The sequence below is a fragment of the Dendroctonus ponderosae genome, unplaced genomic scaffold (assembly GCF_020466585.1).
Source record: "Dendroctonus ponderosae isolate FM_Combo_2020 unplaced genomic scaffold, Dpon_F_20191213v2 Dpon_F_20191213_1, whole genome shotgun sequence".
Classification (NCBI taxonomy): domain Eukaryota; kingdom Metazoa; phylum Arthropoda; class Insecta; order Coleoptera; family Curculionidae; genus Dendroctonus; species Dendroctonus ponderosae.
Genome location: NW_026017110.1, coordinates 53,423,071 through 53,438,422, shown reverse-complemented (window position 1 = coordinate 53,438,422; position 15,352 = coordinate 53,423,071). Strand labels below are relative to the sequence as shown.

The 15,352-nt window shown below is 32.7% G+C and overlaps 1 protein-coding gene across 1 annotated transcript; it reads right to left on the bottom strand.

The window, feature by feature from the left end:
* Positions 1 to 7,558: 7,558 nt before the first annotated feature.
* Positions 7,559 to 14,542, bottom strand: LOC109533787 (zinc finger protein 423 homolog). Its single transcript, XM_019899191.2, has 7 exons — positions 13,502 to 14,542; positions 13,087 to 13,286; positions 12,675 to 13,031; positions 11,731 to 11,886; positions 10,940 to 11,419; positions 8,685 to 8,928; positions 7,559 to 8,630 (listed from the first exon to the last, which is right to left on the bottom strand). Exons 1-7 carry the CDS (start codon positions 13,584 to 13,586, stop codon positions 7,822 to 7,824), a joined length of 2,331 nt encoding a protein of 776 aa, XP_019754750.2. The 5' UTR covers positions 13,587 to 14,542; the 3' UTR covers positions 7,559 to 7,821.
* Positions 14,543 to 15,352: the final 810 nt, after the last annotated feature.

Here is a 15,352-nt window from a genome sequence, read left to right as displayed (position 1 = left end):
CGCCACTGGCAGAAACAATTTTAAAACATTTGTCATTCATATTTTTTAAATAAATAACCTTATTTAGGTACACAACAAATAATATTTTATAATTTAAAATAACAGCCTTTACAACTAGCAGCTGGCTACACATTTTGTAAACCTAGGGACTCTAAAAGTTCTAAAAACATTCTGGAAAAAATTAAAATAGCAACAAAAAACTATTGTTTTACACAGAACGAATAGCGCATATAGCTCTTAATTCTTTGTGAACAAGCTATATTTGATTTTAATTTTTTATCTGAAAAAAACTTTATTTGAGTGAAAAATGGTACAAAAATATTACTTCGCTACTCTTCGACAAAATTTTTAGAATTTATTGATATTGTAGGATGCTGCATTTCATGTGCCGTTTCAAATTCGACGTACTTGTTTTGTGAAATAATGTTGCTATAAATTGCAATATTGCTATAAGTGCAAATAAATTGCATTTTGCAAAATTATCATTTAATGCAGAAAATAAATTCTACAAAAAAATAATTTTCCAGCCTTAGCACAATACATAATAAAAAATTTCAATTCGAAGAAATGAACGAAACATAAACACTAAGCGTGGCTCTTCAATATTACGTTTGACTAAATCACGTTTTAGATCACAGTTTATTTTTACGTTCGTCACATATTGTTATTGCGATTTATTAATCGCTGGGAAAAATCACAAGTAGTGATAGTAGCTCAACTCTTGTGTGAATCAGCCTTAAGTGGCAAATGCAGATTTGTCGTTTGTATTAGGGCAGCAGCACGTTGAAGGAGGTATCGAGCGAAATTATTAGCGTTAGTGTCCCTATATTTCGAATATAGGCGTAGCAATTCTCTATTAGTAAAGTTTAAGCAGTAAAAGCAAATTTTTCGTTTGTACTAAGGCTGCATGTTGAAGGAGGTAGCGAGCGAACATCACGTTCAGGCAAAATTGTTAGCGTTAGCGTCCCTTTATTTCGAATTCGGGTGCAGTAACTCTCTATGAGCTACGTTTATGTAGCGACTGTAGATTTTCGTGTGTCGCAGGGCGGCAGCACGTCGAAAGGCGTAGGAAGCGAATATCAATAGCAGGCAAAATTCGCCTGCTCCTTCAACATGCTGCTGCCCCGATACAAGCGAAAAATCTACATTTGGGTAATAGAGAGGAAATGAGCCATGCCAGAAATCGAAACAAAGATAAGCTAACGCAAAAAATTTTGGCTGCTTCTAATATTCGCTGGATACCGAATTCTTCAACGTGATGCTGGCCTGATACATACAAAATCTGCATTCGCTACATAAACGTTTATAATAGAGAGTTTCTATGCCATATTTCGAACTAATGGGACGCTAAATTTCGCCTAAGATTCAAGATAGATTTTAGTTTCAAAATATTTCCCAACTTTAGAAAACGCGAAATATTTAAAATCCGCAAACTTACAGAAAAAAGTTGGAGCTGAACTTCTGCTTAATAGCATTTGAGAATGAAACAATATATTTTTTTAATTCAATGGATTTAAGTAATATTATTGAATGATTCTAGGTTATTGTCTCTTTGGAGAACGTTTTAATTACGATATTTCAATAAACCAACATCAATAGACGAAACGCCCTCTAATTGCTTTGGCTCGTAATAGTCTCTAAATCGATTCTTGCCCAAACCTAAATCGATAAAAGATGCCACTAACTCATTTTTACCATATTTTTTACCTTATTGATTCTTTTTATTAGTAAGTACTGGATGAGCTCAATAGCAAGCTTCCTATTTTGCTACATATACCTACAGTCGATTTTTTATCCATATACCTAAAGTGCCTAAGGCTCGCAAAGCGCCAGCTAGTTGCACCTTTCCAAATTAGAGCAATATATGGATTTGCCTTATCATAAATAAAAATCATTATTTCCATTTTAACAGTGTTTTAGTTCATTTTCCATCTTTCTGTAAATTGGCAATAATCTCAGAATTTTTTGTATTTTATATTAGTTTACTAATTTTAGATGAAGTTGTCACATAACATATACATATTTGAATAAATTGCAGATATTATAAGTGCAAAAATATTTCAAAAATGTTGTTTAATTGAACATTAGAAAATATAAAAAAGATTTTAATTAGTAGATCTTAAAACAAGGTTTTTAACTACGAAGTAGTATATTGAAGTTTAATACTTTCTCACTGTACAATCGAATTGAGGTATTGTTCCTGAATATTGAAAACATTACACGAAACTATAGTTTCTTCTTCTACTTTCTTTGAAAATGAAAGAAACTCATGAGAAATATATTGCAAATAATATTGTGCGATATTATTGAGTTCAGAATCGTTGGAACTGATTCTCCTGATGTCATTGATAATCCGGTTAAATAAAAACCAAGGAATATACAGAGAAGTGAAATATTGAGGAGATTATGAGTAAGCAGACAACTAACAAATTTCGTCGAATATTAAAACTTAGTACATATCCGTAAAAAATTCCTTGCAATATTTATCACAAATGCAGCAACCTTGCAAATTTTAAAATTTCCATTTTTGCAAAGTCATTTAACAGTTTAGTCGAAAGCATTTGAAAATGAAAAAGTCAAATGGAAAAAATCTGTTGTAGTGAGAACAGGAGATCTGACAGGTCAGTGATTTGATCGATTTCTCTATGCGCCAGATGTTAACGAAATTAGTCTACTCGTATAAGTATGAGGAGTATGAGTAGGTCGACATGTGCCAGATATAAGAATTTTAATTTCTCAAGTCGAGGAGACACTAGATAAGTGAAGTTGTCTTTTAGATCCTTTATCGAAAATTGCTATTGTTTTAAGGTGTTTTGATGCCTTTTGAAATTAATGCCGTCCACTTGGAGGAAATGCAACGTTTTGGCTAGAATTTATTCAAGTTCTGCGTAGTATTTTGGAATTAATAGGACAAAATGTTGATTGCCTAATCACGTAACGAGCAAGTTTCTAGACTTTTTTCCCCTCACAGTCCCATTTTCCTGGTTTATTTCCTTGAAATCCTTAAACATTCTTGTATATCTCAGATAAACGAAACGTGGATACAATGCCAATATAATCAAATAATTTACTGCCCGTTTATTTTGAACTGAAAATATTTTTTTAGTGCTGGGTAGTGTTTTCTTTAAAACAAAGTTTCAAAATACCTCGCGTTGTTTGAAGCGAAACCGGGACCGTTTATTTTGACAAAAAAATCGCTCTTTGACTTGAAAAATCACTAATCAGTAAAACGTTTCTCTAATTGCCCTCCAACTCTGATTGATTGGCTTTACGTAAAGGATCTCGAATGTCAAAATATTATTTTATATCACAGTTCAAGCAAAATGGGTTTGGCATTGTTTGCCATTCGTATTTTCAGTTCATAAGACACGCAATCGACCTTGCTTTTGTATACAATGAGTAGGAGATTTGCGAATTTTTTCGAGTTAAATCGTTTTGAGGCCTTGAATTCGCAGACTTTGAGACTTTCAGCCAAAATAATGAAAACTTAATGCTCCATTTATTAATGAAAGCAAATAGATCCTTATTGCTAGTCTCGGTTACAGAAAAGAAAATTTTTCGGATACTAATTGAAGTATAGTATAATGTTTTTAACAAAACATAAATGCTCTGACAAATTCCAGTATAAAACGGAATAGGTGAATTGTGTTTGTGAATTCAAACTGAGATAGAAAGGGTTTGTCAAAAGCTCATAAATCAGGTATGGGTCTAATTTCCAGAACATTTTTTTAATTAGAAAATTTCTAAGACGTATATTTATCAATTGATTTTAATAAGAATTTCAGAAGGCGATTCCTCAGGTATTTTAAGATAAAAAGTCTCTATAGGACCGCTAGGCAAGCGAGCTACAGAGTGTTAAAATATTGTTTTTTGTAATATGAGAAGCTTAAAGTTGATTTTGGTTTAGCCCTTGCATGTGGCGGGTCCTACCTACAAGTATTTTTCTCTATCTCATCTTCAATCAAAATATCTAATCTGGTCAGATGCGACTTTAAAAGGCCTGTTTTGGGGGCTAAATGGATGAAAGTTAAATATTATTGGTGGTATGGTGTTAAGTTGTTCGGAAGGATGTCAGAATATTGGGACAATAGTTTGCGCTCGATTTCCTGCTGTAGAACATTGTTTAAATAATCAAGGAAACTGCTAAAAACCGTTTTTGCACATACCTTGTGAACCCTTGATGCTTTTCAAAAAAATAATACTTTTTTCAAGTATTGAAAACACCTACAATGTGAGAGAAACAATTCATTTGTTTACTCAAAAAACGTAAAAACCCGCCGATTTTTAGTTTTGCTTCAAAAAAATCGAACTATAACTTTTCTGAAGGCCTTCGTACATTTTATAAGTGGTATAAATTTGAAAATTGAACAAAAAAATTGAAAATAATTTAGGTAGGTACCCTCTAACTTTTAACATTAAGAATTTCTGATTTTCAACATAATGTTTAAACTATTTACCATTCAATATTTATTTTATTGTACGTTGTAGTATAACTCCTTATGAGTAAAACAGATCCTTGGAGAAGTTTCTCCGACGTCTCTTAGAAAGTATCTTAAAAATCTGGCAAGAGCCTCTTTTACATAACAAATAGAAATGAACAAAAATAAATGCATATTTCAGTTCACAACTCAAAATTTATACTACTTAAAACCCGTACAAGGATCTTCAAAAAAGTTATACTACGATTTCTTAGAAGCAAAACTAAATTAATTATAGAAAATTTAAAAAACGCAAAAATCGCCGTTTCTTTTGATTTGTGAGTAAGCAAATAAACGGATTTTAGTTTGTCTCGTTTTGTAGGTATTTTTAATGCTTAAAAAAGTATTAAAGTTTTCTCAATAGTATTAATGGTTTAAAATTTATGCGCAAAAACTGTTTTGGCACCTTCTTTGATTATTGAAACAATGTTCCACAGCTGAAAATCCTGCTTTATCTTTTACCTTCATCCATTTGGTGTCTGGAAAACCTTTAATCTGACTGGACTAATCTTGAAAGCGGTTGTTCCTAGCAACTTTTAATAAGAATACTATTTTCACGTGGAAATGAAATAGGAATAGATTTTCTGGCTTAGAAATGTGACAGCATGCATAAAAAATGTAGGAGTCTTTAAAAGAAAAAAATACTACTTGTCCTCTAGCGCTGTCTACATGTAAGAGCCAAACCAAGATCCAATTTAAGTTTCTCATGTTAGACAACCCCCAAATACCAAGTTTTGTCAAACTATTGATATCATTTCAAAAAATAAGTTATGGATATATTGAGATTTGAAGGACCACCACTTTTCTTTAAATAGGTCTATAGTAAGTGGAACAAAGATTAGTTTATGGTACTGATTTACGATCACGATTACATCACGAATCAATAAGGTGTGTCGCCCTACGCCGTCTCGCCTTTTGTCACTTCCGCCCTTGCGTCATGCGCACGACAAAGCAATTCCAGATTACGAAACAACGTGTTTTAAGCTAGATGGCGCGACAATACGTAAAAATAGTATAAATTATAAATCTAAAAGTTAGATGCAAATTAGAGCAAACAAATGTCCGATAAATCTTAAACAATTTACCAGAAACAAAAATCAATCTTTTAACACCTTATAGCTCGATAAGCAAGGCTTTGCGAACCCAATTAAACTTTTTATACAAACATACAAAAATACAAATCGCGGAAGACTGTTCAGACTGCTAACTTGCTTAAAGTTAGACAAATTACTTTTTAGAAAAATTACTTTTTTTAAAGATTTTATACATTGTTTTTTTAATCCCAAATGCCACCCTTCATTCAGACAGGTTATTGTTGGCTAAGGTATCAGCGTTGCATTTGTTGTTACTTCGTGAAAACTGGAAGTATATAATAATGTGAAATATGCATAAAGTTTACCTTTGTTGGACAGATCCGCTGCATTAAATACATAACAAAAGTGTGTTATTTGTTACATGCAATTTGATTCCTTTGAAAAAGTGAAAGTTGCCGAAGAACATGAAAGCAGCCTCAACTGAACAACGGATGGTTGAAGTGATACTCAACACAGTTCATATAAGCAACGATTGTGACCGGTTGGAGCTTGTGACCGGATGGCTACCATCTTAAAAGTTCTCGTTACCCGAAAAAGTCTTTGAACATCAACCTGTGATATTAATTTTTTTTTTACTTATTTTCCTGACTGTGTGTAATTGTTATTATATTATTTTCAATAATAAATTGAAGGTTTCAAGACAGCAAAGACCTAAATTAATATAATGTTTACCAATTATGAGTTTGAATGAATTTTAAAATTTGATGATGGCACTGTTGTCTCGCCGAAACGTAACGAAATAAACGATATACAAAAAAAAATTGTTTCACACTGTGACTGGAGCGCAGGAAAGAAAATAATATAATATTAAATAATGAAAACTAATGTTGTGAAAGGAGGTTATGAAGTGAAGCTGAGGAGCTTTTATTAAACATACGTATAATTAAATTCCATCTTCTCATTCTATCATTCATCTAAATGCCGGCATTTGCTATCATTTCTTTGGCAGCTCACCTGAACAATTACATTTAGAAAGGTTGAACTTTTCTCAACTGGTAAGAATAACGCATTTATAATGCCTTAGTAAGATTAGTTGACTTTTCAGTGAGGAAATCGTCATTTGCAGGTGCGCTGAAATCAGTGAATGTCAACTTTTTATTTCGGCTTTTGCAAATATGTCTTTTTTAGTGTGAATATTGTTTGGCCCTCTTTAAATACCCCCAGGCAACACTTGGTGAATGGCTCCGATTTTTAATCACCTTGTTCTCTCATTTACACTCATTTATACCTGCGATGATAATAAATACAACATTGATATATGCCAGCGCTTCTAAAAAGCGTTTAAAGCATTATTATGTTTGAAAAAAATATCTGCAAATATCTTAATATTGCAATATTATTAGCGATTCACAAAGATTTAAGTAGGTATTTGATTGAACTTACCTTATTATTTCCAGACTTGATACTTGTGGCATTGAGATTGCCAGTACCTGAAAATGGAAAATATTTCGTAAAATATCAGATGGAATTATCAAGGCTTGGGCGAAACACTAATTAGTTACTATTGCGAAAGGACGTACTGAAATTTAGTGCCATTATTTGATGCTGTTCTGCCAGCATAAAATTATATGGGAAAAATATGAAAAAATAAAATAAAAAATATAAAAGCAAAATGAGCTTCGACATAGAAGCTATTCCCGGGAGATAGCAGGATCCCGCTCGTGAGTCCCGATTCCCTTGAGTATAGTACGCGCCAGGCGGCACAAAATTAATGCATTCCCTAGAGAAATTCCAGCCGCGGTCTCCCTAGTGGATATGCATGTTCGCGCCAACTCCGCTATCCATAATATCCAAAATAACCTGAATATGTTTGTATAAAGTGAAAACAGTTCATATCGATTGCAATTCGGACCAGTTAAAACTTACTGAAACACAATACATCAATAAATTAAAAATCTATATTTATTCATAATGACTAGAATCAAATTAGTCTTAAAACGAAGCAACTAATTATTTGTAAGCTGAAATAATTTATTGAAAAAAGGATGACATTTACAACAATATTTATTAACATATTTTTTTAGCATGTAACATATCACGATTTGAGAGATTTGCCGGTGCCAACAATTCAATCGCAGACAATTAAAATGGATAAACACGGTTAATTAATTTTACATAACAGACAACAAGGTATAATTCCAAAAAAAAATACTTTTACGCCAACTAAGTAGAATCAACGAGTAAAAACATCTCAACAACTGATCAGTATCAAATCAATAAATAAATTAACATGGATTGATGCGCTATATTCAAGCACCAGTAAAATGGCGGGCTTGAGCAATGGACTCGTCGCTTAGACAATCAAATTGCATCTTAAAGCTGTGCAAATATTTGTGATTATCCAGTTCCGCTCTGAAAAAGAAGCAGGCAGAACAACGGGAACACTGATAGGGTTTTTCCGATAAGTTGTGTGCCAAGAGGTGAGACTGAAGACCGGCAGCACCTGTAAACACTGAAGAACACACGTAACAATTATACTGGTTAATTCCGAAAAAGTTGTGCTCTATTAAGTGAATTTGCAGTTTTTCTTTACTGGTGAAAGGTTTTTTGCATAGATGACACTCTAGCTCCAAGGTAGTGTTCAGTGTAGTTCCATGATTTACAACTTTATCTCCAAGAGAGAAAACTGCCTCCTCTGAATAAGATTCAGACACTCGACTTCTAGACTGTTCAGAGAGAAACTTCAAGTGAAATTTAGCATGAAGCTCAATTTCTCGATCACTTTGTAGCGTTTGTCCGCAAACGATACAAATATAGGGCAGAATTAAATTCAGCTTAGTAGCAGATTTGGAGTTATTATTGTGTTTAAGCTGATGTTTCACAAATGAGTCCTCGTCGATTAACACTGTCTTACAGGGCACACAAATATTTCCCTCGACAATTTTGCAGTGGACAAGTTTGTGGCTGGCTAATTCTGGAGATGACCCAAAAGTTTCGTCACAAATGTTACATTTATGTCTGGATTTTTCGGACAGTTGATGCGACCTTAAATGCAGGTGTAAATCGTTTTTGGACTTGCAAAACTCCTTACAGTAGTTGCATCGATAACTTGCCGATCCTAAAAACGCTTACAAAAAAAGCTGCGAAGATAACGTGGATTAGTTAATCTTACCTAATAGTCCGGATGAACTTTCGGAAACCCCTTGCACATATTCCTCCTTAATTCTCATACCAATTGAGTCCAAGGAAAGTTTCGATCTATGCTCGTGCCAATCATCAGCGGCAACTTTATTTAACGAATGAAACTTGGAAAAATGCAGCTCAGCAGAGACGCGGTCGTGAAATAACTTTGGCTCTTCAAGACAGTTGCACTCAAAATGTTCGCAGTTGCTTATGTGCTTAGATTTTAAATGTGCCTAAAACAAAACTAAGTACCTTAAAAGACCGAAAAGATCATACAAAAGTACAAAATAATTTATAGGCAGAAAAGATAAAAATATATCGGCCTAAGTGGTATTTCTGTCCCCATGTAACACGCCAATTTTTAAAAGAAAAAAGTGAATATACATATTGAAAGCAAAGAAACTGCTGATTGTACAAAAATAATTTTTATTTACGTGTTTTCAACAATTATTATTTACCAAATAACGTTTTGCCTCTTCGAGACAGTTGCACTCAAAACCTTCAATTAAATGAAAATATAAATGGTTTTTAAAAAACTTACTTTTTTTGAGCGATTAAGCATAAATCAATTTCAAAAGCCTTTTTCTCTGTATATTCCATTTTTACCTTAGCAAATGAGAACCCATGTTCAAATTTGAAAAGCACCGAGCTTATGTTTAGCTGTTGGCAAATTTGTAGTTTTTCATTAAATTTTGATTTTACATGTCAATAATTTACAAAATGTTTCCCATATTAGTAATCCATAGCAAATTTAATTGTATAAACTTTTAGGGAAAAATCCTTCGAATTATAAGTTGCTTAGATGTACATTTTGTTTCATTTCATAGTTGAGAAATTGGAAAAATGAATTGTTCAATATTAAATGTGGTTATTAAAATTAACTTATAATTAAAAATAATAGATGGTAACAAAAATAACTCATAACTTTCCTCACTAGAGTCTTCAGGACATTTGCGTCCATTCAAAATGCTCAGCTAAATTAGATGTTTATTCACATTTAAAACACGTTTGCGAAAAAATTTTTCGGTAAAGCAAAAGTAAGAAGTGCTAATAATTGAACACAGTAAATCAGATTTTGGAAATCGTAACTATAAAAAAAGAGTTGTTGTCATTAAATTACGCCTACATGTCAGAAGTATTATATATGGAAATCACCTTATGTTGGTTGCATCCTATTAACTTTTTCAATATTTTATTTGACCTGTTCCGTAGTTTATAAATGACTTTGTTACTGCTAGTTTAGTAACAGTTTTTACAATAAATCAAATATCTAATTTTATGGTGTTTATTAAGTGCAGATTTATTTACTTTATTTTTTTTGTGCTTTACAGCAACCTATATGCAAATTTAATTTGAACAACCATTAATTAATACTTTGCATGAAGCCGGTCCTGGTCGTTGATTTGAGAAGTTCAGGCAATAAAATACTCAAAAATAGTATCCAACAAATTGATTAACAAAATTAATAAATAAACGTTTTCAATAGTGTTGTCATTAGCTATTTTATAACGACATAACTAATCTAATTATTTGCGATCTTTCAAAACATGGCTCTGCATGGAATTTAAAAACATGCACTTATTTAACAAAATTATAAATAAAGGTAAAATCCGTGAGTGTTGCCAGCTTTAATGAATGAAAACGGATTGTCCTTTTTTAACACAACGTTGAAAGGTATTCTCCCAAAAAAATATGTATTTCCAGTTATTTTTAAATGTGAAAGCTGCCCAAATTTATTTTAAATATACAGGATGATTAATTGATAATTCAAAATAATTTATTCAGATTAGGTTCCCCGTATGGAAGGATGAATTAGGAATAAATACCGTATTAATTTAATTTCAAAGATACAGAGCCCTGCATTTACGAAAATTAGATTTTTTTAACCACCAATATTAATAGGAAACATAATTTTGGACGCGATCTCATTTGCTCAACCCTTTTCAGCAAAGTACCAGTTACTATTGTTGATATTAGTTATCAAACTGTTTTTCTTCTGACCTCATATTCTTCTTCATTTTCCTATACACATTTCACAATTAAGTATTAAGTGCAGCAATAAAAACGCATTTAACGCAACTTTTTACAAAATCAGAATTAAAATTGCTTTGTGTTGTTGGAAACGAACAATAATGCTTATCTTTGCAACATATATTACATTAATATTTATAGTCAAATAAACATTCATACTTAATATAAATAACTATTTCAACAAAATACTATTAATTCTGCTATTGCTTTTACCTTCATCGACGGCATATTGTCAAAGGTTTTCTCACATAAATAGCATCGATACAAAGTAGCAACGTGACGTTCAATCAGATGGTCTTGGAGTTTCTCAGAAGTTTCAAAGTACATGTTGCAGTGGCAACAGCAAAAGTAGTTACTCAATGGAATAATGGAGGAATTGTTAGTGAAAAGGTCATTAGTTTCCGTCTGGTATTGATGGAAAATCTTATTCTTTATGGATGAAACGTGGGTTTCCATGTGTATGAGAAAGCTCTTAAAGTTTGGTAAAGGCTCATAGCAACAAGAGCATATGAAAGACTCTTGAGATGTCGAACTGTCTTCATAGTGTAGTTTTTTTAATGGATAGTCTTCATTTACATGTTCTTCATTAGTTCTCTTTAATAATGATTCTTCTTTTTCCGTTGAAGTGTCAACTTGAAATAAAGGCTCTTGAGACTTTTTGGTGATGTTAAATTTTATCGGATATTTCTGAAACTTAAACAGGACCTGTTATCTAATAGCAGCATTCCAATAAATCATCGTCATTTTTGTTAGTGAAAAATGATTCGCTTTTTCTATCGGCATACTTATTGAATTTTTTAAAATATATATACAAACGTCAGGCGATTTCTCTTGGCCATCCATCAAAACCGTGTTGGGAGTTTACAATATTTTCAACAATAATAATCGAACTAATTATTCCCGTGAAATTAGCAACACGGATTTTTCACACTTCGATCCAGTTAATGGATCAGAATATATATTTTTTATTTTGCATATTGTTTCTGTTTTATTTAGTAATTTACCTTTTTATCGTCTAAAGTTTTATGGCATGTTTGTATGTGCTCCCTCATCAGTTCGATACTGGAAAACCACTGGAAACAATAGACGCAAATAGTTTTTATGTCCGTGTTTTCCTCACTGTCGAAATCACGAGAACTAGGCCAAATAGAAGAGGAATTCTAAAAATCGTTCAATTTTAATGACTTAAATCCACATCTTGTTCTTACACAATCATTTATTGAACATTTTTAATGACACGTACAGTGGGTTGTTTTGTTATAATCTGACATATTTTTTAAATGTCTCAATTTTGTTAATTTATAATTTTAACTTTCAATTTATTAGTGTTTAAATGCATTTTCCTTTCAATCCATTCTAACCTCTTTTGACAAAATAAATATTTAAATCTATAATTTTAGGGCATGGCTCAAACATTTTAAAACATTAATAAAATACTCTCTGTTTTCAATTGAACTTAATTAAATATACAGCTAAATGATTCAAGTGACTGTCTAGCATATAAAAATAGCTAATTAATTAAAAGACTATTTCCCACAAAAAAAAATCATTGAAATTTATTTCAAAAAAGTATTTTTATTTGAAATTAATTTTGATCTGCGTTTAAATCGTCAATCGGTGAGCTCTAAATTTGGAGGAAAATAGCAGATTAGACTGCTTTTTAAAAATGATAATTAGTTCGACAAGTAATAGCCTGATATAATATAATTTAGCTTAATGAACGTTCAACTTTATGTTGGAATATCAAAGGCAGATTCCGTTATCAAGCAAAACAAGTAAATCAAATATATTGCGTGCCATTTAAAATATAAACGCGGAAACTTGCGATTAAGCCACATGGGCGACTACTCTGAAAGCAATATAAATACTTGAAATTGGCCATTTCTTCATTAAAAATGTTCAAAAAGTTAAAATATTCTACTAGATTTATTTTCGCAAAATTATGTACCTGTGGGCCATCAGATTCGTCGCAATCCTCTGAGCCAGATAAAATTTTGGAATAATTCTCCTGTACACTGTTCGTACCTAAATCTTCTTTCTCATGCGATTTTTCATGAAAACTAAAAGCGCTAACAGTATTGTAGCCTTTATTGCACCGATGGCACTTGTACTGTTTTTTCACGTCATGGGTTCTCATGTGAATTTTCAGATGATCGCTTCTGGCAAAAGCTGATTCGCATTGTATGCACTTGTACTTCTTATCTCCCGTATGTAGCTTAATATGTCGATCTCTCGAACGTTTATGTTTAAACTGTCTTGGACAATATGTGCATGAGAATTGCAGAAATTTGCTCTCTGATGAGTCCTACAATTAAGTTTCATCCAACATTCCTAATTATTTTACAGCAGTTACAATCTACCTTATCACTAACGTTATCTCCATCAAACCCCGACTTTGAATTATCTGCATTATCAGCTTTTCTCGAATCATCCCAGTCTCTCTCCTCTTCCGTATCAGAATAACTTTGAGACTTGGGCGATTCTGAATTCGTTTCAGGTAAATTGTTATCAATGCTCGCCGGTCGCGCTTCAGATAAGGTACTACCAGAAATTTCAGAATCTATAAAAGTGGTTTGCAAGAGCAAATATTAAAAAGGACATGAATTAATGTGCCTGGATAAAGCAATGATTTTCTGTGGTAAATTCTGCCTTATTTACCTCAAGTCCTAACATACTACATCCCGAAATATTTAATAGCAATGAGCTTAAAAGATATAGAAAAATCAAATTCATAAACGAGAGATTACTGTTCCGTGAATTAAAAGCCTTATTTACCTTGGCATGAGTTCTCCTTATTAGAATGAATTTTCTCAATAAGTAACTCCAAACGAGTACTGTGGCCTTTGAATAACATTTTCATCTTCTTTTCACTAAGCTAGAACATCTCACTAATCAAACATAGAAATTCACGTATTTTTCCGATGGAGAGCGAAATTGAGCGCTCTGTACGAGCTCTAAAATGCGACTGCCGTCATATTGGGCCATCGGGCGAATACAGAGCTCCAGTCGTATTTTCTTCCCTATTTTGCCCGTCTTTCGCTTTGTTTCTGATGGACAAACGTTGCGATCATATTGGATTTTATTTATTATTTGTTATGTGATCAAATGTCCCCTGGGTTGATTTAGAAAATGAATGCAAAGTTGAGGTCTCTCAAACTTAATAAAAATGCTTTTTGTTATCTTTTTGAGAATATATCAACAAGAACTGACCGATAACCTGGGCTATTGATTGTTTTATGTCAAATAGAATTTTCAGTTACTTCAGAGCACAAGACGAAACTAATTTTAACAACAAGAAAATATGAGACTTTTGAAAGAGCAGCTCTTTAGTTCTTTCGTCGATTGACAACTTTTGGCCACGTGGCAATTTCCGTCTTTCCACATCGACAATTTTCTGGTTCATTACTCTCAACACTGTATAAATACTCTGCATCGGAAGATTACAAGCATTAACTCTTTAAACCAAGATGTACCAAATTCTTCCACTTGTGAGTGTATTTAGCGCTGCATTTTCCACTCTCCCAGTGGAAATGTGGTGTCTTATTTTGAGGCTACTGGATGCAAAGTCCTTGCTTGCTGCAGCTAGAAGTTCGACACGGTTCAACGAAGCGATCAAAGGAGATCCCATTTTGAAGAAAACCGTCCAAAGGGCAATCAAACAGGAACAGCAGGAAATGATGGAAGTTTTGACCAGACCAGGAATGGTTGCCAGCATTACTAGAGATGAACATTCAGTGCTATTTGGGACTAATAGACATAAAAATGTGACAATTGCCAGAAGCAACTATTCGCTTAGGCAAGTAAAGGCATACCATAAGAAAAAGGATGACTCAGGGCGTAAAGCCAGGACCGCACCGACGAAAGATGTTAGGTTTAACCCATACCGAATATAAGAAATTATATGTAAAATATATTTAGATTGACAAATAAATGATTATTTGGGTTTTAAACGTAATTTCTTTATTAAAATTTGGTAATTATCTCATATTTTCAATAATAAGGTATAATAACAATTTTAACGAAAACTTTGGTAAATTCTAAAAATGTTTGGACAAGTAATTGTTGGCTGAAAAATTACGTTTTTTTGCGTGTCAGATAACTCAAATTACATCGTTTTAGTTAGGCACATTCAAATGACAAATTTTAATATTAGCGATTCATCAATTGATTTAAACCATCCGGACATGAAAAAATGTTTGACTCAGTGAATTGTAACAACTTTTATATTAACGTTTCATAACGAACACCACAGGCAAATGTACAAGAGCGAAAATAATATTTACATGAGTGTTAGCGCCAACAGAAGGCTATAAATCATAGAAGCTGGCTTAGGATCGCAACGTCCAAACGAATTTAAGGAAAGTTGCAACTTTCGATGAAGAATTACGTCAGAAAACCGATGTCTCTATATCAGAACGACAGCAGCCACCGGGAAGCATTCGATCAAGTATGTAAAATTATCTAGCAGGTGGAAACCGGGTTTTTAAAACTCATTCGATTTTGATAAGTTTCTTGCTTCGATATATTTCACAACGATTCACAATGCAGACACCGCATGAGAATTTCAAGGGGCACAAAAGAACGCAGGGAGATGACAGGATCAGAAGAAGACAGCAAATTGTAAAA